Source organism: Myxocyprinus asiaticus, chromosome 49 (genome assembly GCF_019703515.2).
Source record: "Myxocyprinus asiaticus isolate MX2 ecotype Aquarium Trade chromosome 49, UBuf_Myxa_2, whole genome shotgun sequence".
NCBI classification, from domain to species: domain Eukaryota; kingdom Metazoa; phylum Chordata; class Actinopteri; order Cypriniformes; family Catostomidae; genus Myxocyprinus; species Myxocyprinus asiaticus.
In genome coordinates this window covers 20,041,658-20,065,512 of record NC_059392.1, presented here as the reverse complement: position 1 = coordinate 20,065,512, position 23,855 = coordinate 20,041,658, and the positions used below count along the sequence as shown (strand labels likewise).

The 23,855-nt window shown below is 38.8% G+C and overlaps 1 protein-coding gene across 5 annotated transcripts in view; it reads left to right on the top strand.

Moving 5' to 3' along the window:
• The window catches only part of LOC127438133 (phosphofurin acidic cluster sorting protein 2-like), a 91,986-nt gene that overhangs the window by 23,060 nt on the left and 45,071 nt on the right, over window positions 1-23,855 (top strand). For all 5 annotated transcript variants that reach the window (XM_051693457.1, XM_051693455.1, XM_051693456.1 and 2 more), the window contains exons 2-5: window positions 6,825-6,912; window positions 16,273-16,362; window positions 18,305-18,430; window positions 21,914-22,070. In XM_051693457.1, coding sequence (XP_051549417.1) covers window positions 6,825-6,912; window positions 16,273-16,362; window positions 18,305-18,430; window positions 21,914-22,070 — 461 coding nt within the window. The remainder of the gene's footprint in view (window positions 1-6,824; window positions 6,913-16,272; window positions 16,363-18,304; window positions 18,431-21,913; window positions 22,071-23,855) is intronic.

Sequence of the window (23,855 nt, the reverse complement as noted above, 5' to 3'; positions counted from 1 at the left end):
CCTCTCTGATGCTCTGGCATGCCTTTTAGGTCTCCTTTCGCCACCACTATAATGAGAGACAGGTGTTAGAGATAATTATGAGCCAGGTGATGAGCCTTACCGCTCTCCTTCTCCCGCAGACTGACACATGACCATGCCCCCCATGCCACATGCCCCCATTGCTGACTCAGGCCGGGGCAACATCCGGCCTGTCTACTCCCCCCCATTTCTGGAGAGAAAGTCAGCCACAACCATCTGCGCCCCCGGTCTGTGGATCACCTCGAACTTAAAGGGCTGGAGAGCCAGATACCAACGGGTGATCCGTGCATTAGAATCCTTCATGTGGTGGAGCCACTGCAGAGGAGCGTGATTGGAACAGAGGGTGAAGGCCCGCCCCAGCAGGTAGCATCAGAGGGTAAGAACAGCCCACTTAATCGCGAGACACTCCTTCTCGATAGTACTATATTTTATCTCCCTGAAGGAAAGCTTGCGATTAATAAATAGCGCTGGCCGTTCCTCCTCCCCCCACCTCCTGTGAGAGCACCATGCCCAGCCCCCTGTCAGATGCATCACTCTGCAAAATAAAGGGGAGAGAGAAATCAGGTGCATGTAAAAGCGGCCCCCCACACATTGCGGACTTTACCTTCAGGAAGGCATGTTGGCATGACTCTGTCCACTGGACTGGATCGGGAGCCCCCTTTTTAGTAAGGTCAGTCAGCGGGCTGGTGACATCAGATTAGCTAGGCACAAACCTTTGGTAGTAGCCAGCCAGCCCCAAAAACTGCCTTACCCCCTTTTTAAACCCTTGTAAATGATGATATCGTCTAGATATGCGGCGGCATATGCTAATGCTATTGCTAGCTGAAAGTTAGCTAACTAGCATAACCTTATATAAATCATATAATGTGACACAAAAATATTATGTTCAAGCTAGGGATATGGATCATGTTAGGAACACATACAAAATTTATGTACCTGTATGAATGTACCTGCATTCTCTCACGGCGAGAGCTGACGTGATTGTCAGTGTGGATGATACAGGGTGACCAGAAGATCAACAATACTTGTTGTCATGTTGTACTTTAACACAATATCACGGTTTATGCAGAGAAGTTAATGTTTATCTATAGAGAAACACTCCATGATTACATTTACCCTCCCGCTTAATCTTAAAAAGCTATGTTTTTTATTCTGTGTTGCTGACAGGACATGAAATGAAGAGGGCAGTGCGCCCTCTAGCAGCTGATGACTTTATAGAAAGTTTTTTTTTTTCATTCTGCTGGCATGATTACTAAACGCATTTGTGCTGAAATGGATTAATCAGCTATTGATAAGCTTAATCATTCAAATTAATAATGACTAATGATCGATCATTGATTAATCAATAACATCCCTATTAGTTACTGTAATCTATTAGTCAAAGAGTAGTGGAACGCATTACATTTTACATTTCTGTTATCAGATTACAGTTACTGACTTTCAGTTATGGGGTTACGCATATTTCTAAAACAATATTATTGTGTAGAATGCATGAGTAATGAAATGATATGAATGTTTTTTGTATTATGCGTTTTTTTGCGTTATGTAGAATTTTTTTTTCGTTCAGTGGAAAAACTAACTTTTCTGTGAAAAGTGTATTTTAAAGTAAAGTAATTAGTAATGTGATTACTTTTTCCATTAGGTAATTAGTAGAGTAATTTGATAATTTTTTAAGAGAAGTAATCAGTTTGCAGTGGATTACTTTTTGTGTACCCAACAGTGATAGATACTAATATAAATAGCATATAAAAAATTCATAACAAATAAAATAGATTTGGGATAAAGAAATTGCATTTTATTTTTAGGTCGATTTTTTTGCAGTTTTGTGATAATTAAGCTCTCCAAATTCTCATTACCATAACATTTGTAATAATTTTACTTTTACTTTTTTTTGTTATTCTCATTAATGTCAATAATGATTCTCATTTAGCATATGTAATGCTGTTATTTTTAATGCAAGACAGTAACAATTACTATAATACAGTGTTTTTGATCAAAATCAATATTATTTAAAGGCAGTACAGTAAATACTGCCATGATGTATAAATACTTTTCAATAAAAATATGTATTTTTATTTTTCACATTACAGTAATGAGAATTCAGGGAAAATGTGTTTTATTGTCATTGTAAATCATGATCGTAATGATTCTAAATCTTAATGCTTCAAAGTTTTATTTCTTTGTATTATTTATTATTTTTATTTCTTTATTTATTATTTCTACCTTTTGATTTTGGGGTGAAATATGGCATTTAAAACGTTAATGATAATACATAAGTGTGTACAGTTTTTCTGAAACTATTCCTTGTTTTTATTGCATACTCATTTTCCGAGCTTGGATTTCTTTTTCTGCTTATTAGAAAGATTCACACACCAGAATTTATGAACTGTGTTATTTCATTTGTGTTATTGACATGTAACAGAAAATGTCATAGTGTGTACATGAGGTTGCACAACATTATGTCTCAGCATATCATTTACAATAAGTGTTTAAGTTAATGAGATGCAAATAGTGGAAGGCTTTTAAGGTCATAGGTCATATTAAAGGTCAAAACTCGCATTTTAAATAGCTGTGTTAGACACATTTACCCACAATCCACATCTTTCAGAAGCTTTTAAAAGTAAGCCAGAATTGACATGCATTTGGGAAAATAAATTGACAATTGTATGACTTCAAAAAACTTGGAAAATACAGCACATTTACATTTATGCATTTGGCAGATGCTTTTATCCAAAGCGACTTACAGTGCCCTTATTACAGGGACAGTCCCCCTGGAGCAACCTGGAGTTAAGTGCCTTGCTCAAGGACACAATGGTGGTGGCTGTGGGGATTGAACCACCAAGCTAGGCAAATGGATCATGTTAGGAACACATACAAAATAATTTTGAGTCTACTTAATTATAATTGAAGTTTTTTTTAAATGACCCAATTCTGTTGAAATTTCAGGAACAAATTATGTTTTCTGACAAATAATTAATGATCTAAACCAAAAGGAAAAAAAAATATGTCGATGCAACTTCATTGATTCATGTGACAACAATGTACCTGATTAAATAATGTAAATTCAAAGAATTTTTTTTCAGTGGTGAATGGGAAAAGCACCACAAGAGTAGGCCATGCAACTCATGCGCTATATTCTCCCAAACCATACGATAGCTTTGTGTGAGGACAACCAAATGGAAATTTCAAATCATAGACTGACATTTCTAAAAAAGTGTGCTGTTTTTCTGTCTACATAAGCAAAATACTAACCAAAATGGAACCTCATTAGTGATTGATTTGAAACACTCTATATTTACATTTATGCATTTGGCTGACGCTTTTATCCAAAGTGACTTACAGTGCCCTGATTACAGGGACAATCCCCCTGGAGCAACCTGGAGTTAAGTGCCTTACTCAAGGACACAATGGTGGTGGCTGTGGGGATTGAACCACCAACCTTCCACTTACCAGTTCAGTGCTTTAGTCCACTACACCACCACCACTCACATAGGCAGCAGGACCATTAACATCATTCATTATGCCATGTTCGCAACTTTTCCGGACAGCTATTTTCTGTTCACTATTGGATACAAATCTATAAATCTTGCCATTGCAGTCGCAAGGCACAATCGTGAATTCAAGCTCGATTACACTTCCTAGCGCTTGACACATGCACAGACCATTAGATGACATTAGGAAGTGATTTCAAGCTTGAAATCATGATCGCCAAGGAGACTGCTGATGTCAAGATTTAGAGTGAAAATGGAGTTACATTTTGGTCTGTTCTCACCCAAAACCAATCAAATCACTTCATAAGACAAAAATTAAACCACATGAGTCGTATGGATTACTTTTATGATGGCTTTACAAGGTTGTAGATTTGGCCTGAACATTGGTGGGTTGCAGTGTGAAGCATTTACCCATGTTTCCATTGATCATGGTTAGTGGTCGACTGATATATCGCAGAGGCCAATAAATCGGCCGATATTCTGACTATTTTAATTGGCCGATAAATTGTCCCGTTTGGCCGATTTGTTTTGTCAGGGTGCCTAGAATTGCCTGCTTGCATGTGAAGCAACTGAGACATGTAAACGACCAGTCATGGTTTGTTTTGTTGTTACGTGCCATCGTGTTACTACAATAATAGACTGGTGTGCAACACAGTCTCATTTAAACTATCTGCATATCAGAGCCGTGGCAGACACGTTTCATGTTAAAGTGCTCACCTGTTTCATTCTCCCTCTCTCTCCTCAACTGTTCCCTGTAACTTTTAACTGTCTTGTCTAATGATAAAAAGGCAAATATCAGTAAAACTAATATCATATACCGTCTGCAAATATGCACATATCTCATTTAAACAGATGTCATAACCCAACCTCTCACAACTTCAGCAGATCCAGCATCCTGTGGAGCGCTCATTTATTTACCTCTAAAGCATGTATTCTAACAGTCTCTCATCAACAGTTCCCTGTCACTTTTAACTTTCTTTTCTAATGATAAAAGGCAAATATCAGTAAAACCTGTATTATATACCGTTTGCAAAAATGCAGATATCTCGTTTAAACAGATGTAATTCACGAACCTCATGAAAATCCAGCGTTTTCTTTCCGTCGAGCGCTCATCTAATATCTTCCTCTGAAGCACGTATTCCATCAGCCAGAATAAAAAACTTCAGGATCAGGATCAAAAGCTCCTCTGTTTCACAAATCATGATGGTCAGTCCACGTCAATCCAAGTAGGCGATCTAGGCCATTTAAAAAGTCAGGAGATTGAGGCTCGTGGTGGATCCACACGGGCGCATGAGTGCAACTTCAAGGCTGCGTCCAAAACCAGGAAAATGCTGCCTCTGGAGGCTGTATATGGAGGTAGGATGAAAAAAAAGGTGCTTTTCAAACTGTTCGGAGACCAGTTTCCTTAAGAGTTCCATTCATTCATAACAGCTATCAGTTAAGCCATTAACTGATTAGGCAGCAAGGTAGCAAGTCATCTGCCTACATTTTCGGATGCAGCCCAAGGTAAAAGCGCTTCACGTGTGCTGTAAGTAGATGTCTTATTCACTAAGCACCGTATGTATGTACAACTGGTTTGATTTGGTATTTCTTGAGTAAATGCGATTGTTAATGCACACATGCCATCCATGGTTGCTGGACTACTGTGTGTACTGTTATTTCCTTCTTCCTAATATATTAACAATTTCTTCATGTGCAAATAAATGACAAAAATTTGATGACTAAACAGAAATCTGAAGAAGCTGCTATCTACCATTTAGTTTTGTGTGAAATTGAGTAAATACAGTGCTAAATAAGAGTTTATTTATATACATATATTGAAGCAATTTTATGTCGGTTATTTACTAGATAAATTATGTGATATATCATCATTTTATCGGCTCTCTGGATAAAAAACCCATATCGGTCGACCACTAATCATGGTAAAAATATTGGGGGATTGCACTTGTTTGTTTTGATTGTTGGAAGGGTAACCCCCCCTCCCCCCTTTATGTCCATTTTGGAGCTTGAAAGTGTATGTACAGTATATTCACATTATACCGCCATCAAATATCTGTATTTCTGTTGCGTATTCCGTTGTGTTCATACGAGTTTGAGATGACAGAAGGATGAGTCAATGAGAGAATTATCGTTTTTGGGTGAGCTATTCCTTTAATGAAATATATGTTTATTTATAATCAGCATTTCTCTCGAGTCCATCTTCTAACTTGGGTTTTTCTATGAAGCTCGTCGCAATGCTTTCTGGATTGCCTTCTCTTTTGAAGGATACATGTGATGCTGCCTTTAGAATCTGGCAAAAACAAGGTTTTTTCAGATGGAACAGCCTTCACGACGGAAAATGCCTATAACCCCTCAAAATGCTGTCTTGGAAGGCAGCTTACTAGGTTGTGGAACAGAGCCAAAGTGTGTGAAAATATGTGTAATTTAGGGCTTGGCAAGTGTGTTTGCAAGCTTGTGCATGTGTTTGTGTGTCTTTGTTATAGTTAGGGACCAGGGACGGTTTACAAAAAGTGAAAAGACTGAGAAAAAAGATATTTCAGCCCTCACAGAAGATGAGTCATGCAGCACAGAGAAATAGAGGTGTGTGTGTGTGTGTGTGTGTGTGTGTCTTGACAGACTCATTCTCAGTTACTGGAAAGTGAAGATGAAGAAATCTCTGTCGCAGATGAAAGTGCCGGCTGGCTAATGTTCAAATTTCAAAGGCTCCTTTCAAACTCGCATTCTATATGTAGATAAATATTGCATTTTCATACTGTATTTTTGTATTAGTGCATATCAATGAAAATAATGGAATAGCATTCTTGTGTTGATTTAGAAAAAAATGCTGGAAGACATGCCTTCATTGTTTTTAACTAGATTTTTATTTCAAACTTCAAATAATTTGAATCGACGTGCCTACAATGGCTATTTGGTTGAAATGATGGTTCCTCTGATTTAAAAAATAAATAATCACTTTTATGCCATTTCAGAGCAAATACATACTTATTGGAATATACGTATATCGAAAATTGTCAATAGGCTGGAAAATATTGAGATATAACTTTTGAAGCCATATCGCCCAGCTCTAATTGTACACTATTTCCAAGTACACATTCACTACATAATAGGCTTAAGTTTACATTATAGATAATACGGTATAGCATTATGTTGGCCTTCTTTGATAAGCATTACTATAATGAGAGAATAGATTCATACTGGTTCAGGAAAAGGGCATTACTCCATCGTAAAATAACTTCTCCGGAAGTATTGGGGTCTTTAGACGACTTGTAAATGGCACCTAACAATCTGGTCTCTCTCTCTTTGTCTGTCTCTCAGGTTGTGTAGTCTGACGCTAAAGAAGTTAATTGTTCTGAAAGAGTTGGATCGTGAGCTCAGCTCTGTGGTTATCGCTGTCAAGATCCAGGTAAAAAAAGCACTGTTACTATGGTATTTCTGTGTATGTGTTCTTGTGATGGAGGTGTGCTGGAGCATTACTGTATCGCTCAAAGCTTTACACATCACACCGTGGTAACTGAGCTGTTGCCAAGGCGACAGCTTGCTCAGTGGGAATTTGGGATTGAACGCAATAAGATGGCTTGTGGGGGGGCTGAAGCATTGCATTGTGGGATGTATTCAGGGGTAATTTCAGAGCACTTGAGGCCCTCAGCATTCCTCACGCTCCACTATGGTCACACTAACACCATCTGTGTTTGTGTGTGTGTGTGTTTTGTACCTTGTAAGGCTGTAACTTTGCAAAAAGAGACATATATTGACATCTAATGCATCACAGTAATATATATTAATTCATTATTAAGTTACATTACTTATTAAATTCATATTTCAGAAAAGTCTGGTGTCAGGTGTTTTTAACTACTATGTCAATGTTAATGTCAATGTCAATTTATTTATAAAGCACGATTAAAAACAACAGACTGTTGACCAATGTGCTTTACAAAAATGAAGTATAAAACACTGTATAAGGATAATACCAATGAACATACATCAATAAAACATGTAAAATACTAATAATTAACTAAACTGTTGGACCAGATGGTACAGAAAAAAGATGAGTAAAAAGAAGGATACATTAAAAATGTATAAAGAAGGGGCATTTCTTATATACAAGGGTAAGCTGTTCCAGAGTTTTGGGGTTGCTACTGCAAAAGCCCTGTCACCCTTTTGTGTTAACCTGGACCTGGGAACAAAAGTTATCTGTTAAGAGGACCTAAGAGACCTTGTGGGATTATGTAGCTGCAGTAGATTAGAAAGGTAACGTACTAACAATAAAATACATACAATACAATGTATTTATTGTGTAACTACATGTTGTTTTGCAAAATTCTCACAAGATTCACTTTGCTGCTACTGATGTTGAGGTACGAGTAGGTTTAGGGGTAGGGTTAGGGCTTAGGGTAACAGTTGGGGAAAGTTTAGGTTTAGGATTAGGAGTGAAGGTTAACAGTGTAACTTGTCAGATGTAATTAAATGCAGGTACTTTAAATGTAAGTACAGTGTAACAACACATTTACATAATAAGTACATTGTATCAAATGCTTAAGTATATTGTAGTTAAAGACACCTAATATAAAGTGGGAATTACCATTGTATATGTCCAAAAATGGATATACTGTGTTTCCATATGTTCAAAACACATGATGTTAACATTGCCATGGTATATGTCCAAAAACACAGTATTACCATGGTAATAATGTATGTACAACGATAATTTTTTAAAATATTAATTACATGATACGCTAATTAATTTGCCTTTTAAAGTATACTCTTTTGACTGTGGGCGAATAAGAATGTGTTCGAAGCATGCGTATATAACCGTTCATGCCCGATCCGCTCCAGGTGGGATTCGAACCCGTGTCAGCTGGCATCGGAGACGGGCGCACTAACGAGGAGGCTAAAGGCTACAGCCTCTAGCGTCAGTCGCTAGTGCACCTCTTGAGGCAGGGGAGTGAGGTTTACGCACTGCACAGCTACCTATCAGCTGGCTACTGTTACACTCACCCCCCTTAAACCTCACTCCCATCCGGGTCACGGCACCACTATAACCGGTCCTGCTTGACCCTCTCCGAGTGGGATTCAAACCGACGTCTCCAGCATGGGAGGTGGGCGCACTAACGAGGAGGCTAAAGGCTACAGCCTCTAGCATCAGTCACTAGTGCGCCTCTTGAGGCCAGGGGAGTGAGGTTTACACATTACACGGCTACCTACCAGCTAGCTACCATTACACTCACCCCCCTAAACCTCACTCCAGTATTACCATGGTACATATAAAAACTATGATATTACTGTACATGTCCAAAAACCTCTGGTATTGCTATGGTAATATGCCACAAAAACATACCGTACATCTCCAAAGACATGATAGTGCCAGGGTACTTTTTTGTTTTAAATAGAAGTAAAAAAGGAGCCATCTACCCAAAATGTTGGATGGTAAAACAAATTCTTCATTTGAGTGTCAGTGATGTTTAAAATGATCTGTGGGTGAAGATTAGTGATTGGATACTCCTACAGGCCTGTTTCATACACATTCATATTACATTCCCACTAGGAAATGAGTCTGTCAGTCATTCTGTCAGCATTAGAGCTTGTCCTTTGAGAGAACATCAACTGCACCAGTTTCACTCACCCACCAAAGCTTCCAGACGCTTCAGAATCAGAGAATCAGAATCAGAATTAGCTTTATTGCCAAGTATGCTTACACGTACAAGGAATTTGTCTTGGTGACAGAAGCTTCCAATGCACAAACAATACAGCAACAAGACAGAGATAATAATAAAAAAAATAGAATAAAAATAAAAAGTGAATAGAAAATATAAGTATATATAAAAAATACACAATAAGACAATATATATATATATATGTACAATATACAAATACAAATCAGTTATGTACAGATGCAAGGGAATGTATGGCAGAAGTGTGGTATGTTGGATAAATATAAATAGACTAAGCTGTGTATTGCACAAAATTATTGCTCCTGGGGCAGTTTTAACTGTTCATGAGATGGATAGCCTGAGGGAAAAAATTGTTCCTTTGCCTGACAGTTCTGGTGCTCAGTGCTCTGTAGCGCCATCCAGAAGGCAACAGTTCAAAAAGGTAGTGGGCTGGGTGAGTGGGGTCCAGAGTGATTTTTCCAGCCCTTTACCTCACTCTGGAAGTGTACAGTTCTTGAAGGTAGGGCAGGGGGCAACCAATAATCCTCTCAGCAGTCCAAACTGTCTTTTGTAGTCTTCGGATGTCTGATTTCATAGCTGCACCATACCAGACAGTTACTGAAGAGCAGAGGACAGACTCAATGACCGTTGAGTAGAACTGTATCAGCAGCGCCTGTAGCAGGTTGAACTTCCTCAGCTGGCAACGGAAGTACAACCTCTGCTGGGCCTTTTTCACAATGGAGTCAATGTGGGTCTCCCACTTCAGGTCCTATGAGATGTTAGTGCCCAGGAACCTGAATGACTCCACTGCTGCCACAGTGCCGTTTAGAATGGTGAGTGTGGTCAATGTTGGGGTGTTCCTCCTATTTTTATTTGATTTGATTTTAAAGTCCGCAGTCATCTCCACTGTTTTGAGTGTGTTCAGCTCCAGGTTGTTTTGACTGCACCAGTGAGCCAGCCATTCAACCTCCCTACTGTATACAGACTCATCATCATCTTGGATGAGGTCGATGACAGTAGTGTCGTCTGCAAACTTCAGGAGCTTGACAGAGGGTTCCTTGGCAGTGCAGTCATTGGTATACAGGGAGAAGAGTAGTGGGGAGAGCACACATCCCTGGGGGGCACCAGTGCTGATTGTACATGTGCTGGAAGTGAATTTCCCCAGTCTCACTAGCTGAAAGATGGTGATCCACTGACAGATAGATGTGGGAACAGAGAGTTGGTGTAATTTAGTCCGGAGAATAGCTGAGATGATGGTGTTGAAAACCGAACTGAAGTCCACAAAAAGGATCCTTGCATATGTCCCTGGTCTGTCCAGATGTTGCAGGATATGATGCAATCCCATGTTGACTGCATCATCCGCAGACCTGTTTGCTCGATAAGCAAATTGAAGGGGATCTAGAAAGGGTCCAGTTTCTTTGGGACAGGAATGATGATGAAGCGTTTGAAGTAGCATGGAAATTCACACTGCTCCAGTGATCTATTGAAGATCAGTGTGATGATTGGGCCCAGCTGGTTAGCACAGGATTTTAGACAAGTGGGTGAAACACCATCTGGACCCTCTGCTTTCCTTGCCTTTTGTTTCCGGAAGACACGGCACACCTCTTCACAGATCTTAAGTGCAGTTTAAGTAGAAGGAGGGGGGAGGAGGGGGGTTGCAGGAGGTGTTGATATTTGTGTGAAGTGAAGGTCAGAGCGGGTGTGGGGTGTGAGACTGGGCCTTTCGAATCTACACATATGCTACAGTGTTGGGGGATGGTGTCTTGTAAACACATAGTAAATTCTTTCAGGCCACTCCACACTGATGCAGGGTCGTTAGCTGAAAACTTGTTATTCAGCTTATCAGAGTAGTTTCTTTAGCCACTCTGATTTCCTTATTCAGTGTGTTCCTGTGAAGGTTTTACCCAGGATTACAGTGTTTTCATTGAACAGTAAAAATTAAGGTTGCGAGGTTAAATCTCACTCACGGCACCACTGTAACCGGTCCTACTCAACACGCTCTGAGCAGGAATTGAACCGGGGTCTCCGGCATGGGAGGCAGGCGCGCTAATGAGGTGGCTAAAAGCTACAGCCTCTAGCGTCAGTTGCTAGTGCACCTCTTGTGGCCAGGGGAGTGAGGTTTACACACTGCACAGCTACCTACAGCTGGCTACCGTTACAAGCCCAACAACTGCTTAGTGATACTCTTATAGTACAGTCAACGGTAGACATTTACACTGACAATACACACAGACGAGGACTGTCCACATGTCGAGAAAATCTGGGCCGCACACGGACAGTCAGCTCAGACTGTGCTGATGACAAAATTTACGTCATACATATTGTGTGCGGAGTGATCAGCAACGCGGACAATTGAAGTATACTTTGGCCTTAAGAAAAACACATCTCGAGACCCCTGCATTCGGAATTGCGCCCTGTCCAGCTCTGTTTGAACGCAAGAGCGTGTCTTCGCTTGTGTCAAGCAAGCCTGAGTGTGGCTTGTTGTCTGTACAGATGCATGTTGCCTATACAGATAGAGTTTTGCTTACTGCCCCCTGCTGAACATAGGTGGTACTTCAAGCTTCAATTGCTCCAATTGAAGGAATATTCCCATATTACTGTCCAGGGACATGATTAATTGCATAATTTTTTAACATATTATTTTTTATATAATTAATCACACTGAATCATATTAAAATCGACAACCCTACTAAAAATACATGATGACCATATTATATGTCCAAAAAACTGTGGTATTACGATGGCAGTATGCCCAAAACATGCTAATCTCCAAAAACACATGATATTACCATAGATATGTCTAATGTATGGTACTACTATGGTAAAGAAATACATGACTACGATATTACTGTACATGTCTAAAAAACTCATATTGCTATGGTAATATACCACAAAAACATACCGTACATCTCTAAAAAGACATGATAGTGCCAGGGTACTTTTTTGTTAGTATTGAAATAAAAGATGTTGGATGGTAAATCAAATTCTTCAGTTGAGTGCCAGTGATGTTTAAAGTGATCTGTGGGTGAAGATCGGTGATTGGATACTCCTACAGGCATGTTTCATACACATATTACATTCCAACAAGAAACTGAGTCCATCAGTAATTCTGTCAGCATTAGAGCTTATCCTCTGAGATAACATCAACTGCACCGGTTTCACCCACCCACCAAAGCTTCCAGACGCATCAGTGATGGTTTTACCTGGATTACAGTGTTTTCATCAAACAGTAAAAATAAAGGATTCTTCCAAAGGAAGACAGACAGATCTCTCATTATCTCTGCTCTTACTCACTGAAGTGTCCGCTTGAATCAACACTTTGAAGACCAGCTGGATGGTCCATTCAGAGTTCTTCCACTCTTCAGAGCTCGTTAGTGCAGTGAGACACTTTATTCACCTACTTTCTCTCTTTGTTTTGAACTTAAGAAACATAAGAGTGGAATGTGTTTTTGATAGAACCCTGAAGGGAAACAATCCGCCAATCAGAAAACCAAGGCCAACAAACCGCGGCAAATGACCTTTGCAGCGACCGCACACTCCTGTGATGCACTCTGAATGACACAATCGAGTCTGTCTCCCTATACTCTCAAAGTACTTATACGTACGTCTTTATATACCGTATATCTGAATATTTTTTCAACAATTAATATGGTGATCTTTTACTTATAATCTAATATTTTTAATTCAATTATGCCATTTGCAGTGCTTCATGGAATTGTAGTCCATTCCCTCATGAAAGACGTTTAGTACACTGTCATGTACCTTTGTCTTTTTGACCGACTTTCGAAAACGTTTTTGCTTCAAAGCAAACGTGTGGTATTTCAGCGCAAAAACCTGCATCTTATTCACTAACCACCCTTAACCTAGTTAAAGCAAGTGCAATCAGAGCTGAAATTGCACTTGACTATTTAAATTCAGTTATATTCATTCCTTTACGCGCAAAATGCCTCTTTTCTATGTAAATTAGGCTTGGGCACTGTCCATTGTGCGTTTTAATGGATTTGTACTGTATCTGCGATTTCTTTATTTTTCCCGAAACTTGTTTGTCCCAAAAGTGGAAACGTGGCTATTGTTTATGCTGCGAGACGCTGATAAGAGAGCAAGACACAACTGCCAAAGACCTCCACCTAAGTCATCATCAGTGCTTGGCACACATGTAAAATTCGAATGTACAATTTTAGCATTCGAATGTGCATTTTTATCTTAAACTCAACTAATATTCAAATTTTGAATTTTAAATCTACAGTCTTAGCCTTACAGTAAACAGATTTGCTTAAAAGACGTTTGTTTACATTGCAGCTGTTTTTCATCAAATGACAATCAGATTGTGGATTAAATTGTAATAGAGATTAGATCTAATTAGAGGTAAGCATAGATTGCATCTTATTAACAAAAGTCGAAATTAGGCCACGTCCACACTTATACATGACTGTTTACACCTCTCTACTGGGTTTTGGGTTTTAAAAAATGCTCTCCATCACGGCATACTTAGAAAAACAATGACATTAAAATACTGAAACTGGAGTTTAAGATCACATTGATTTCGCCACATTTACGACTCATCCGCACAAGAACAACGTTTTCCTGAGTGGCTTTCGAAAATGCTCTTCATTACTGCATACTTCAGAAAACGATTAGGTTAGGAAACTGAAAACGGTACCGAAAAGAACGGTATGTGTGGACGTGCCCTTAAAATACTAATTTATGTCAATACAGAAATTGACTTTCAAAAATAAACTTACCCTGAGAATTCTTTGGAGTAAAACGTGTGACAGCTAGGCCGTCAATTGTTTTTTTTTGGATGTTCTCAGCTGTAATTATATGAATTATTTATTTATTTATTTTTTTTCAGATAGAAATTGCTTCATTGTGTTTGCAAACACACTCACTCAGTAATCACAAACAGTAATAGGAAAGTCATGGAAATTAATTGGTCCAAAGAAATGGGATCCCTGTTTGAGTAAGGTTTCATTCAAATTCTTTTTAGGCTAACACTGATTCTGAAACACATGTTGGTTCATTGTGCATTTCAGGTTGAGGTATTTCAGCGTGTTTATTTGTACGCGTGGTTGTCTGCATGTGTATGCATTTCACGCTACCAGGATTATGACGGATCGGCACATTAGCAAGCAGATGAATGTTAATGCAGGGGTCCCTGTTGTTTAGTTAACATGACAGCTCACATCCGTGACTTGATTTCCAGATAAGCTCACAACTGGTTCACAGGAGAGAATGGAAACACACAGAGCAAACGGAAGTTAAGTACAACGGACAGTAACAGAGCAGAATTTATTCAACACATTCACTGGGCCTCATTCACTAACCATGCGTATGCACATATTTGTGTTTAGCATCTTTATGAATGTTTTCACATAGAAATCATGTTTCATCAATAAGTTTGCTCTTTAGGATAAAATTTACAACCAACTGAAACTCCTTGTTGCCTTAAGCTCAAAGTATACATTGGTCAGACGCAAACACTAGGTGTCTGCGTACAGGATGCGTGATGCAAATCTCGTCATCAGCAGATTGCTCGAGCACTTAATGTGTGCAGCCCGACTTTTTTAACCACTGCGTATTCTGAACGTGTAACATGCACATGCACCTGGAATTATTTGTGGGTCCACAAGGTGGTGACACTCACAGTTGAGCCGTTGCTGTCACGAAGAAGCGCTAGAAGATGTAATCGTCACTAAACAACAGGAGACGAAGGTAGAAACAACAACAGTGGATGTGCATGACAAGTGTGCATGTGTGAGGAGGTCAGGAGATACCTGCATTTGTATAACTTCAAACTGAAGGACTATAAAGACATCTTTGTGTCTAAACTCCTGAAGAGAAATAGTCCAGTCTCTCATAGCAGTCGTAGCGTGCATGTGCAGACCGCATGTGTATGTGTGCACTGTCAAATGAAGTATACTTTAAAAGGCTAGCGTTCGACTGTACTGATATGCTAAGCATTTAAAAAAAAACAAAAAAAAAAACTTTAAACCGAAATGTTTAAGAATATATATATATATAAATTATTTTTCATTTCAGTGGCACTGAAACATAGTGATGTTTAGTTTGTGAACAAATCATTCTTTTTGAATGAATCTTCTAAGTGAACGAATCGTTTATGTTCACCTGCATACACCGACTCATATTCCTGAATGTATCACTCAGTAATCTCGTTCGTGAACGAGGATCTGCTGACTGAATGAGCGAGAGGATGCATGTCGTTCATTCAGTTCACAATGAGTCAATTGCACTCAACGATGAAAGGGGTGAAATACACAAGTTTATCAGTATACAAAGATAGGTTTATAGGTATGCAAAAAACATTATCCCCAATTTATGAATGTGTAAAAATGACTAAAGACCATACAGTTAAAATTACATGAATTACAAATGGAAATGTTGTGCTTTGGTGCACAGTGTAAGATATTTAGGCTTGTCTTGTGTCTTGGTCAAATTTAAGCCCAGCGTTTGACAAATATAGGGAAAATTAGAGCTGCCATTTGTAGTGAAAACATTTATGGTGTTTAAAATCTAATTTAAAATGTCTCCGTACATTTGTAGACATGCAAATTCCTTTTGTGTTGCTTTGTGTTGCTTTGAAAAATCGTTAATTGAACCATTCAGTTAAATTAAAGTTAAAACCATGAAATTGTTAAGAGGAATCTGACCCGGAATCATTAAATTCCTTTTGTTTTCTTGAATGATTTGTAATCGTACATTACCAAAATGTGTTCAGTTGGAAACACTGCTGATACTACAGTTACTTACTGTAATTAGAACCATTCTCCCTGATGATGGAAATGCACTAAATGTGACTGAGTGAGTTCTTGTTGCATTTTCTGTCTTATTTATTCTTTTAAGTCTCAAGCCATACTGGCAACATTTCAATTTACAACAATGAGACTCTATTCATTGACATAATAACAATGCGCAATAATTTCTACTTCTACCAAGCCCTGGGACTGTGTGGGCTCATTTCTGATATTTGCTTTAAAATCTTGCCAAGAGTAAATTGATTTTGCATGATGGAGTGCATTATAAGTTCTCTGTAGTGATTTGTAATTAATGTGTGTGTACACATAAGATAAAACATGGTTGTCTGTTCATATTTTTAGGGCTCAAAGCGCATCCTGAGGTCTAATGAATACATGCTCCCACCCAGCGGCCTCATGGAGACAGACCTGGAGCTTACCTTCTCTCTACAGGTGGGTCATTGATGTTGTACACTCTTTTTTGGGGGGGGGATTTTTTCCCCTTTTTCGCCCAGTTTTGAATGCCCAATTCCCAGTGCGCTTTTAAGCCTCAAGATGTGATTATATTCAGTTATAAATACGGTGGCATATGATCCTTGATAAAAAGAGGGTTCTTTGCTTGAGGGTTCTTGTGGTCACGTATTGATTCACCTCAATCTGGGTGGCAGAGGACAAATTCCAGTTGCCTCCGCGTCTGAGACCATCAACCTGCACATCTTATCACGTGGCATGTTGAGCGTGTTGCCATGGATACATAGCGCTTCACGCCATCCACCGCAGCATCTACGCTCAACTCACCACACCACACGCCACCGAGAACGAACCACATTATAGTGACCATGAGGAGGTTACCCCATGTGACTCTACCCTCCCTAGCAACCGGGCCAATTTGGTTGCTTAGGAGACCTGGCTGGAGTCACTCAGCATGCCCTGGGATTCGAACTAGCAAACTAGCAAACTCCAGGGGTGGTAGCCAGCGTTTTTACCACTGAGCTACCCAGGCCCCCGATGTTGTACACTCTTAAAAATAAAGGTTCTTCACTTTTGGTCAAGCAAAGAACCCTCTTTTTATCAAGGATCATATGCCACCGTATTTATAACTGAATATAATCACATCTTGAGGCTTATGTGCTATGGATATTTACAGTGTACATTTTCACATACGGAGCAAGCCAAAATTCTTGCGGAGAGCAATTAAACGAATCAAGAAACTGTAGGGACAAGACTGTTTATTAACGCAGCTCTCTCCTAAGCTCACAAGGAGATATAGAAGCCGCACATCATGGACAGAAAAGATAGTTAAAATGGAATTTGATAAGCTATGGTAAAAATGGTTTTCTTATGTTTTATCTATCAAAATGACGGAAATCATTTGGAATTATCTGTGGAGCTGGAAATTAAACCATTTAAATAAGATAGACATTAACCCGGCAACTTTTCTGGGACTACTCGATCCGCATAAATGAGTAGTCATGCAAGCCCTATGTATAAATGTATTTAGTAAACGTTTCTACATTGAAATGTGATATATTGCAATTTTATTACATTGCTGCCATAACAATGGGCCATTTCAAAAGTTTACGTGATCTGGCTCTCGTTTTTCCTTTCCCTTCCATTTAAGAGTTCCCACTCACTGTGGTGGAGCGGTGACATAATTTTATTATTGTGAATTATTTCAAAAATGTATTTTACACAGTCCTCCAACTTTCACAACTGCCCATTACTGCCAGAGCTGTACGGCACTTAGCAGTGGTCAAAAAAGGATTTCCAAAACGGCTTTTGGATTATAAATTCAGAGATGTGGATACGGACGGTAATTAAATTACCACACGACCTTGGTGTTTGTCAAAAAACAGTAGGTAATTTGGCCGGGAATTTCTCGCAGGAGGTGGGAGATAAAACACTGACATTTCAGATTCGGACGGCAATAAAATTACTGACTACCCCCTGTAAATGGTGGAATTACCTCACGTCCCCATGTAAAATAATTGCCATCCGAATAGGGCTTAAGGACTGTTCTTCCTTGGTCAGATTTCAAAGACACTACTTCAGGAGTTGGTTTTGACAGGAAATACACAATATCATTGTGACGAGGAGGAGGGCGTGGCCGGGCCGTGAGGATGCACACCTGGCACTGAGTTGCCCCAATCAGCGGGAGAGAGAGATAAGGAGATACACAGAGCTGTGTGTATCTCCCTCTCTCTCTGGCATCTCCAGCTTCTCCTCATGGCCTGGCCACACCCTCCTCCTCATCACAATCATCAAATGAAGCGTGTGAGTGCGTGTGCTAACGTCTCGCCACAACACAGTGTGCTTCTTTGTTGCTGATGAAAATGATGTAATCTAAAGCAACATTACACTCATATCACTGTACTCTCTTACTCTCTCTCTGTAGTACCCACACTTTCTGAAGAGAGATGCCAACCGGCTGCAGATTATGCTTCAGAGGAGGAAACGCTATAAAAACAGAACGATTCTGGGCTACAAGACGCTAGCGGTTGGAGTCATTAATATGGCTGAGGTACAGATCAAATTACTCAATCACATATACCCTTCAATCAAACCAGTGTCCAGTTCAGTCAGACTTTTCTCAGACAGTCCGTGACCTCTTTAAAACACTTTAAAACAATACTTGTCAATACTCATAAACAGTTAGATGTTTTTATGAGGATATCACAGGTTTGCCATAATTTTGTGCCTGTAGTGGCAGATATTTGCCAATGGTTTGCCAAAGAACTGTTTGCCAGTAGTGCCAGACATTTATATTTGACAAAGCTTTATCAAATAACTGTTTGCTAGTATTGGTAAATATTTGCCAATGGTTCACCAAAGAACTGTTTGAAAATAGTGGCAGATATTTATTTGCCTATGTTTTGCCAAAGAACTAGTTGCCAGTAGTTGTAGATAATTACATTTTCCAAAGGTTTGCTAAAGAACTATATAAAGAACTAATAGTGGCCAATATTTACTTTTGTCAAAGTTTTGATAAAGAACTGGTTGCTAATAGTCATAGATATTTACCAATGGTTCACCAAAAAACTGTTTGCCAGCAGTGACAGATGTTTATGTTTGCTCAGGGTTTGAACTATTTGTCAATAGTGGTAGATATTTGACAATGGTCCGCCGACAAACTGTACCTACTAGTAGTGGCACATACAGGTGCATCTCAATAAATTATAATGTCGTGGAAAAGTTCATTTATTTCAGGAATTCAACTCAAATTGTGACACTCATGTATTAAATAAATTCAATGCACACAGACTGAAGTAGTTTAAGTCTTTGGTTCTTTTAATTGTGATGATTTTGGCTCACATTTAACAAAAACCCACCAATTCACTATCTCAACAAATTAGAATACATCATAAGACCAATAAAAAAAACATTTTTAGTGAATTGTTGGCCTTCTGGAAAGTATGTTCATTTACTGTATATGTACTCATTACTTGGTAGGGGCTCCTTTTGCTTTAATTACTGCCTCAATTGGTGATCAGTTTGTGGCACTGCTGAGGTGGTATGGAAGCCTAGGTTTCTTTGACAGTGGCCTTCAGCTCATCTGCATTTTTTGGTCTCTTGTTTCTCATTTTCCTCTTGACAATACCCCATAGATTCTCTATGGGGTTCAGGTCTGGTGAGTTTGCTGGTCAGTCAAGCACACCAACACCATGGTCATTTAACCAACTTTTGGTGCTTTTGGCAGTGTGGGCAGGTGCCAAATCCTGCTGGAAAATGAAATCAGCATCTTTAAAAAGCTGGTCAGCAGAAGCAAGCATGAAGTGCTCCGAAAATTTCTTGGTAAACGGGTGCAGTGACTTTGGTTTTCAAAAAACACAATGGACCAACACCAGCAGATGACATTGCACCCCAAATCATCACAGACTGTGGAAACTTAACACTGGACTTCAAGCAACTTGGGCTATGAGCTTCTCCACCCTTCCTCTAGACTCTAGGACCTTGGTTTCCAAATGAAATACAAAACTTGCTCTCATCTGAAAAGAGGACTTTGGACCACTGGGCAACAGTCCAGTTCTTCTTCTCCTTAGCCCAGGTAAGACGCCTCTGACGTTGTCTATGGTTCAGGAGTGGCTTAACAAGAGGAATACGACAACTGTAGCCAGATTCCTTGACACGTCTGTGTGTGGTGGCTCTTGATGCCTTGACCCCAGCCTCAGTCCATTCCTTGTGAAGTTCACCCAAATTCTTGAATCGAATTTGCTTGACAATCCTCATAAGGCTGCAGTTCTCTCGGTTGGTTGTGCATCTTTTTCTTCCACACTTTTTCCTTCCACTCAACTTTCTGTTAACATGCTTTGATACAGCACTCTGCCAAAGAAGCTGGCTGTTCACAATGAATGTTTGTGGCTTACCCTCCTTGTGAAGGGTGTCAATGATTGTCTTCTGGACAACTGTCAGATCAGCAGTCTTCCCCGTGATTGTGTAGCCTAGTTAACCAAACTGAGAGACCATTTTGAAGGCTCAGGAAACCTTTGCAGGTGTTTTGAGTTGATTAGCTGATTGGCATGTCACCATATTCTAATTTGTTGAGATAGTGAATTGGTGGGTTTTTGTTAAATGTGAGCCAAAATCATCACAATTAAAAGAACCAAAGACTTAAACTACTTCAGTCTGTGTGCATTGAATTTATTTAATACATGAGTTTCACAATTTGAGTTGAATTACTGAAATAAATGAACTTTTCCACGACATTCTAATTTATTGAGATGCACCTGTATATTTGCCAAAGGTTTGTTAAAGATAAATGTACCAATAGTGGTAGATATTTTCCAAAGTTTCGTTAAATAACTGTTTGACAGTAGTGCCAGATGTTTCTATTTGACAAAGGTTCACCAAATAGGCAAAGACTTTACCAGTAGTGGCAGATATTTGCCAATGTTTTGCCAAATAACTGTTTACAAATAGTGGCAGATATTTATATTTGCCAATGGTTTGCAAAGGAACTATTTGCCAATAGTGGCAGATATTTGCTGTATATTTGCCAAAGGTTTGCTAAGGAACTGTTTGCCAATTATTGTAGATATTTGCCAATGGTTTGCTAAAGAACTATTTGCCAGTAGTCGCAGACAAATATATATATATATATATATATATATATATATATATATATATATATATATATATATATTTTTTTTTTTTTTTTTTTTTTTTTTTTTTTGACAAAGATTCAACAAATAGCCTAACTATTTACCAGTAGTGGTAGGTATTTGCCAATTGTTCGTCAGATAACTGTTTGTCAGTAGTAGCAGATATTTATATTTGCCAAAGAACTGTTTGCCAGTAATGGCATTTCTTTATAATTTTCAAAGGTATTTGCCAGCAGTGGCAGATATTTGCAAATAGCAAATAGTTTTTGCAAGAGGTGAGAAAGTGTTCAATGACTTAGAGCGCAGACATGGTTGTATTTTTTTAAATAATACTGTATAGCGGTTATTCTTTGAGGGGAAAGGAACGAATGCAAATTTTTCTCCTTTGTATTTGCAAGATTGTCTCCATTTGGGGCCAACTCAAAGTTAATCATCTTTAGAATAGTCCCTCACTCGACACTGACTAATTGCTCTAATGTTCTTAAAAAGGTCTAGCATTTAAGAGTATGTGTGTGTGTGTTATGCGGTGCACTTACCTTTATGTGAGAGAAGAACTACTGGTATGTTTTATTCAACAACGAAGCTTCCTGCACTTTCTGAAAATGGCTGCAATTAATTGCGGTTTTGCCCCCTCAAGTTCCAATTTTTTCTCCACCATCACCATATTCAATAGAGACTCAACTTAGAAAGACAGAACTTACAGACTGCTTTCCATAATCTGCAGGAGATCAGCCTCAACATTGTATGCAACCTTGTATGCAACCTTGTATACAACCTTGACGTAGAGTAAAAAGACACAAGCCAAGGCTTTCAGAGGTTGTCACGAAGTCGTGATTTCAGAGTTGTTGTTAAACCTGAAAAACCACTTTTGTTTAACATTTATTTAAGTTTTTTTCTGTTTAAAGGTGATGCAGCACCCGACAGATGGAGGTCAGATTCTTGGTCTCCATAGTAATGTGAAGGAAGCGCCAGTGCGTGCAGCGGAACTGAGCGTGTATTCACTGTCCAGTCAACCTATTGATCCTGAAGATGGCAGTGGACAGCCAAAGGCCAAAGCTTCAGGTGACTCTCAAATGTATCAAAGCAACACAATGACTAAAATGAGACTATAAAGGGAGGTTGGAAATATATGAACCACAATGATTAGCATACAAAAAGTAACTTGGTATGAGTATGGTATTTTGGATATGGTATTGTTTGAGTACCATTTAATTACCATGGTACATGAATATGGTAAACAAACAATACCATGAGATACAGTACCAGTCAAAACTTTACATACCTGTTAATTCTTTGTTATTACATAAACCTCAAAAAATGTTGTTAGATTTATGTAACGTTGGCTGGCGCTGGCAATGACAATGCAGACAAGATGATATGAAGAACCCAAGTGCAAATTTATTCCAATTGTGTTATCCAGAAACCCTAACTACAAACGTGAATAAAACATAAACATGGACTTGGACTTGAACTTGGACTTGGACTTTCAGTTTTTGGATATGGTATTGTTTGAGTATCATTTAATTGCCATGGTACATGAATATGGTAAACAAACAATACCATGAGATACAGTACCAGTCAAAACTTTACATACCTGTTAATTCTTTGTTATTACATAAACCTCAAAAAATGTTGTTAGATTTATGTAATGTTGGCTGGCGCTGGCAATGACAATACAGACGAGAGGATGTGAAGAACCCAAGTGCAAATTTATTCCAATCGTGATATCCAGAAACCCTAACTACAAACGTGAATAAAACATAGACATAGACTTGGACTTGGACTTGGACTTGGACATTCCAACAAAGTTACATTCACAAACAATACCTGACAGTGGACAATGGCAAACATGAGGCTTAAATACATGGACAAGGGTAACAAGACAAACAAGTTAACCAATGAAAAGACAGAACTGATAACAAAATAACTAGACAATAAACCGATGAAAACAAGACACATGAACATGGAGGGAAACATGAAATCACATGACCAGGGGACCACATGACATGAAACAGGAACTAGATTTTCAAAATAAAAGACATGAAAAACATGAACCAACAGAATAAACATGACAATTTATGCTTAAACATAATATTGGAATTTTAGTTTTGAGCGTAGACTTCACAAAATGATTCTAATTTAAGAGGGTTAGAACTTGGTGTTTGAAACCAGCATTCCAAACCATAGCTAGAGAAAATAGATTTGTGTAATTGGACTTTTGACTGAAAACCTTATAGTAACTGATATAGCCCATGTGTTATAATAGTAAATAAAACCAAAAACTTACTTTAGTAATCACTATTTCCAAATTGTCTAACGGTATATTTAGGTTTACTTAGATTACATTTTCAGCCCACTTGATGTTAGTGATAGTCTTTGAATCAGCCCTTCGGTTGATAGTGCTTGAATTTGCAACCATTCAGTTACCAGCCCAAAACTCTTTATGTACAGTCATTGCATTAACTACCAGATCTTAATGGGCAGTTCGAGTGCATTAAGCTGCAATAAAATGTTCCCTTCGGAAACACACTGTCCATCCAAACATTCCCCTGCTCATCCTCTCTCAGACCACATGCAAACAGAAAGTGACCACTACTGTGCTACATTACAAGAGGAAGTGGCTTCAGCATCTTAAGTGTTCTCAATGGGAAGCAAAAAAAAAAAAAAAACCCTAAAGAATAATGTAAATTATAGCAATAAGCCATGAGAGGCTGTGTGTTATAGTGCTTTTGCCACAGTAAGGGGTGTTCATACCAGCATTAATATTTGCCAAAGGTTCGTCAAAGAATGGTTTGCCAGTAGTGGCAGATATTAATATTTGCCAAAGGTTTGCCAAGAACTGTTTCC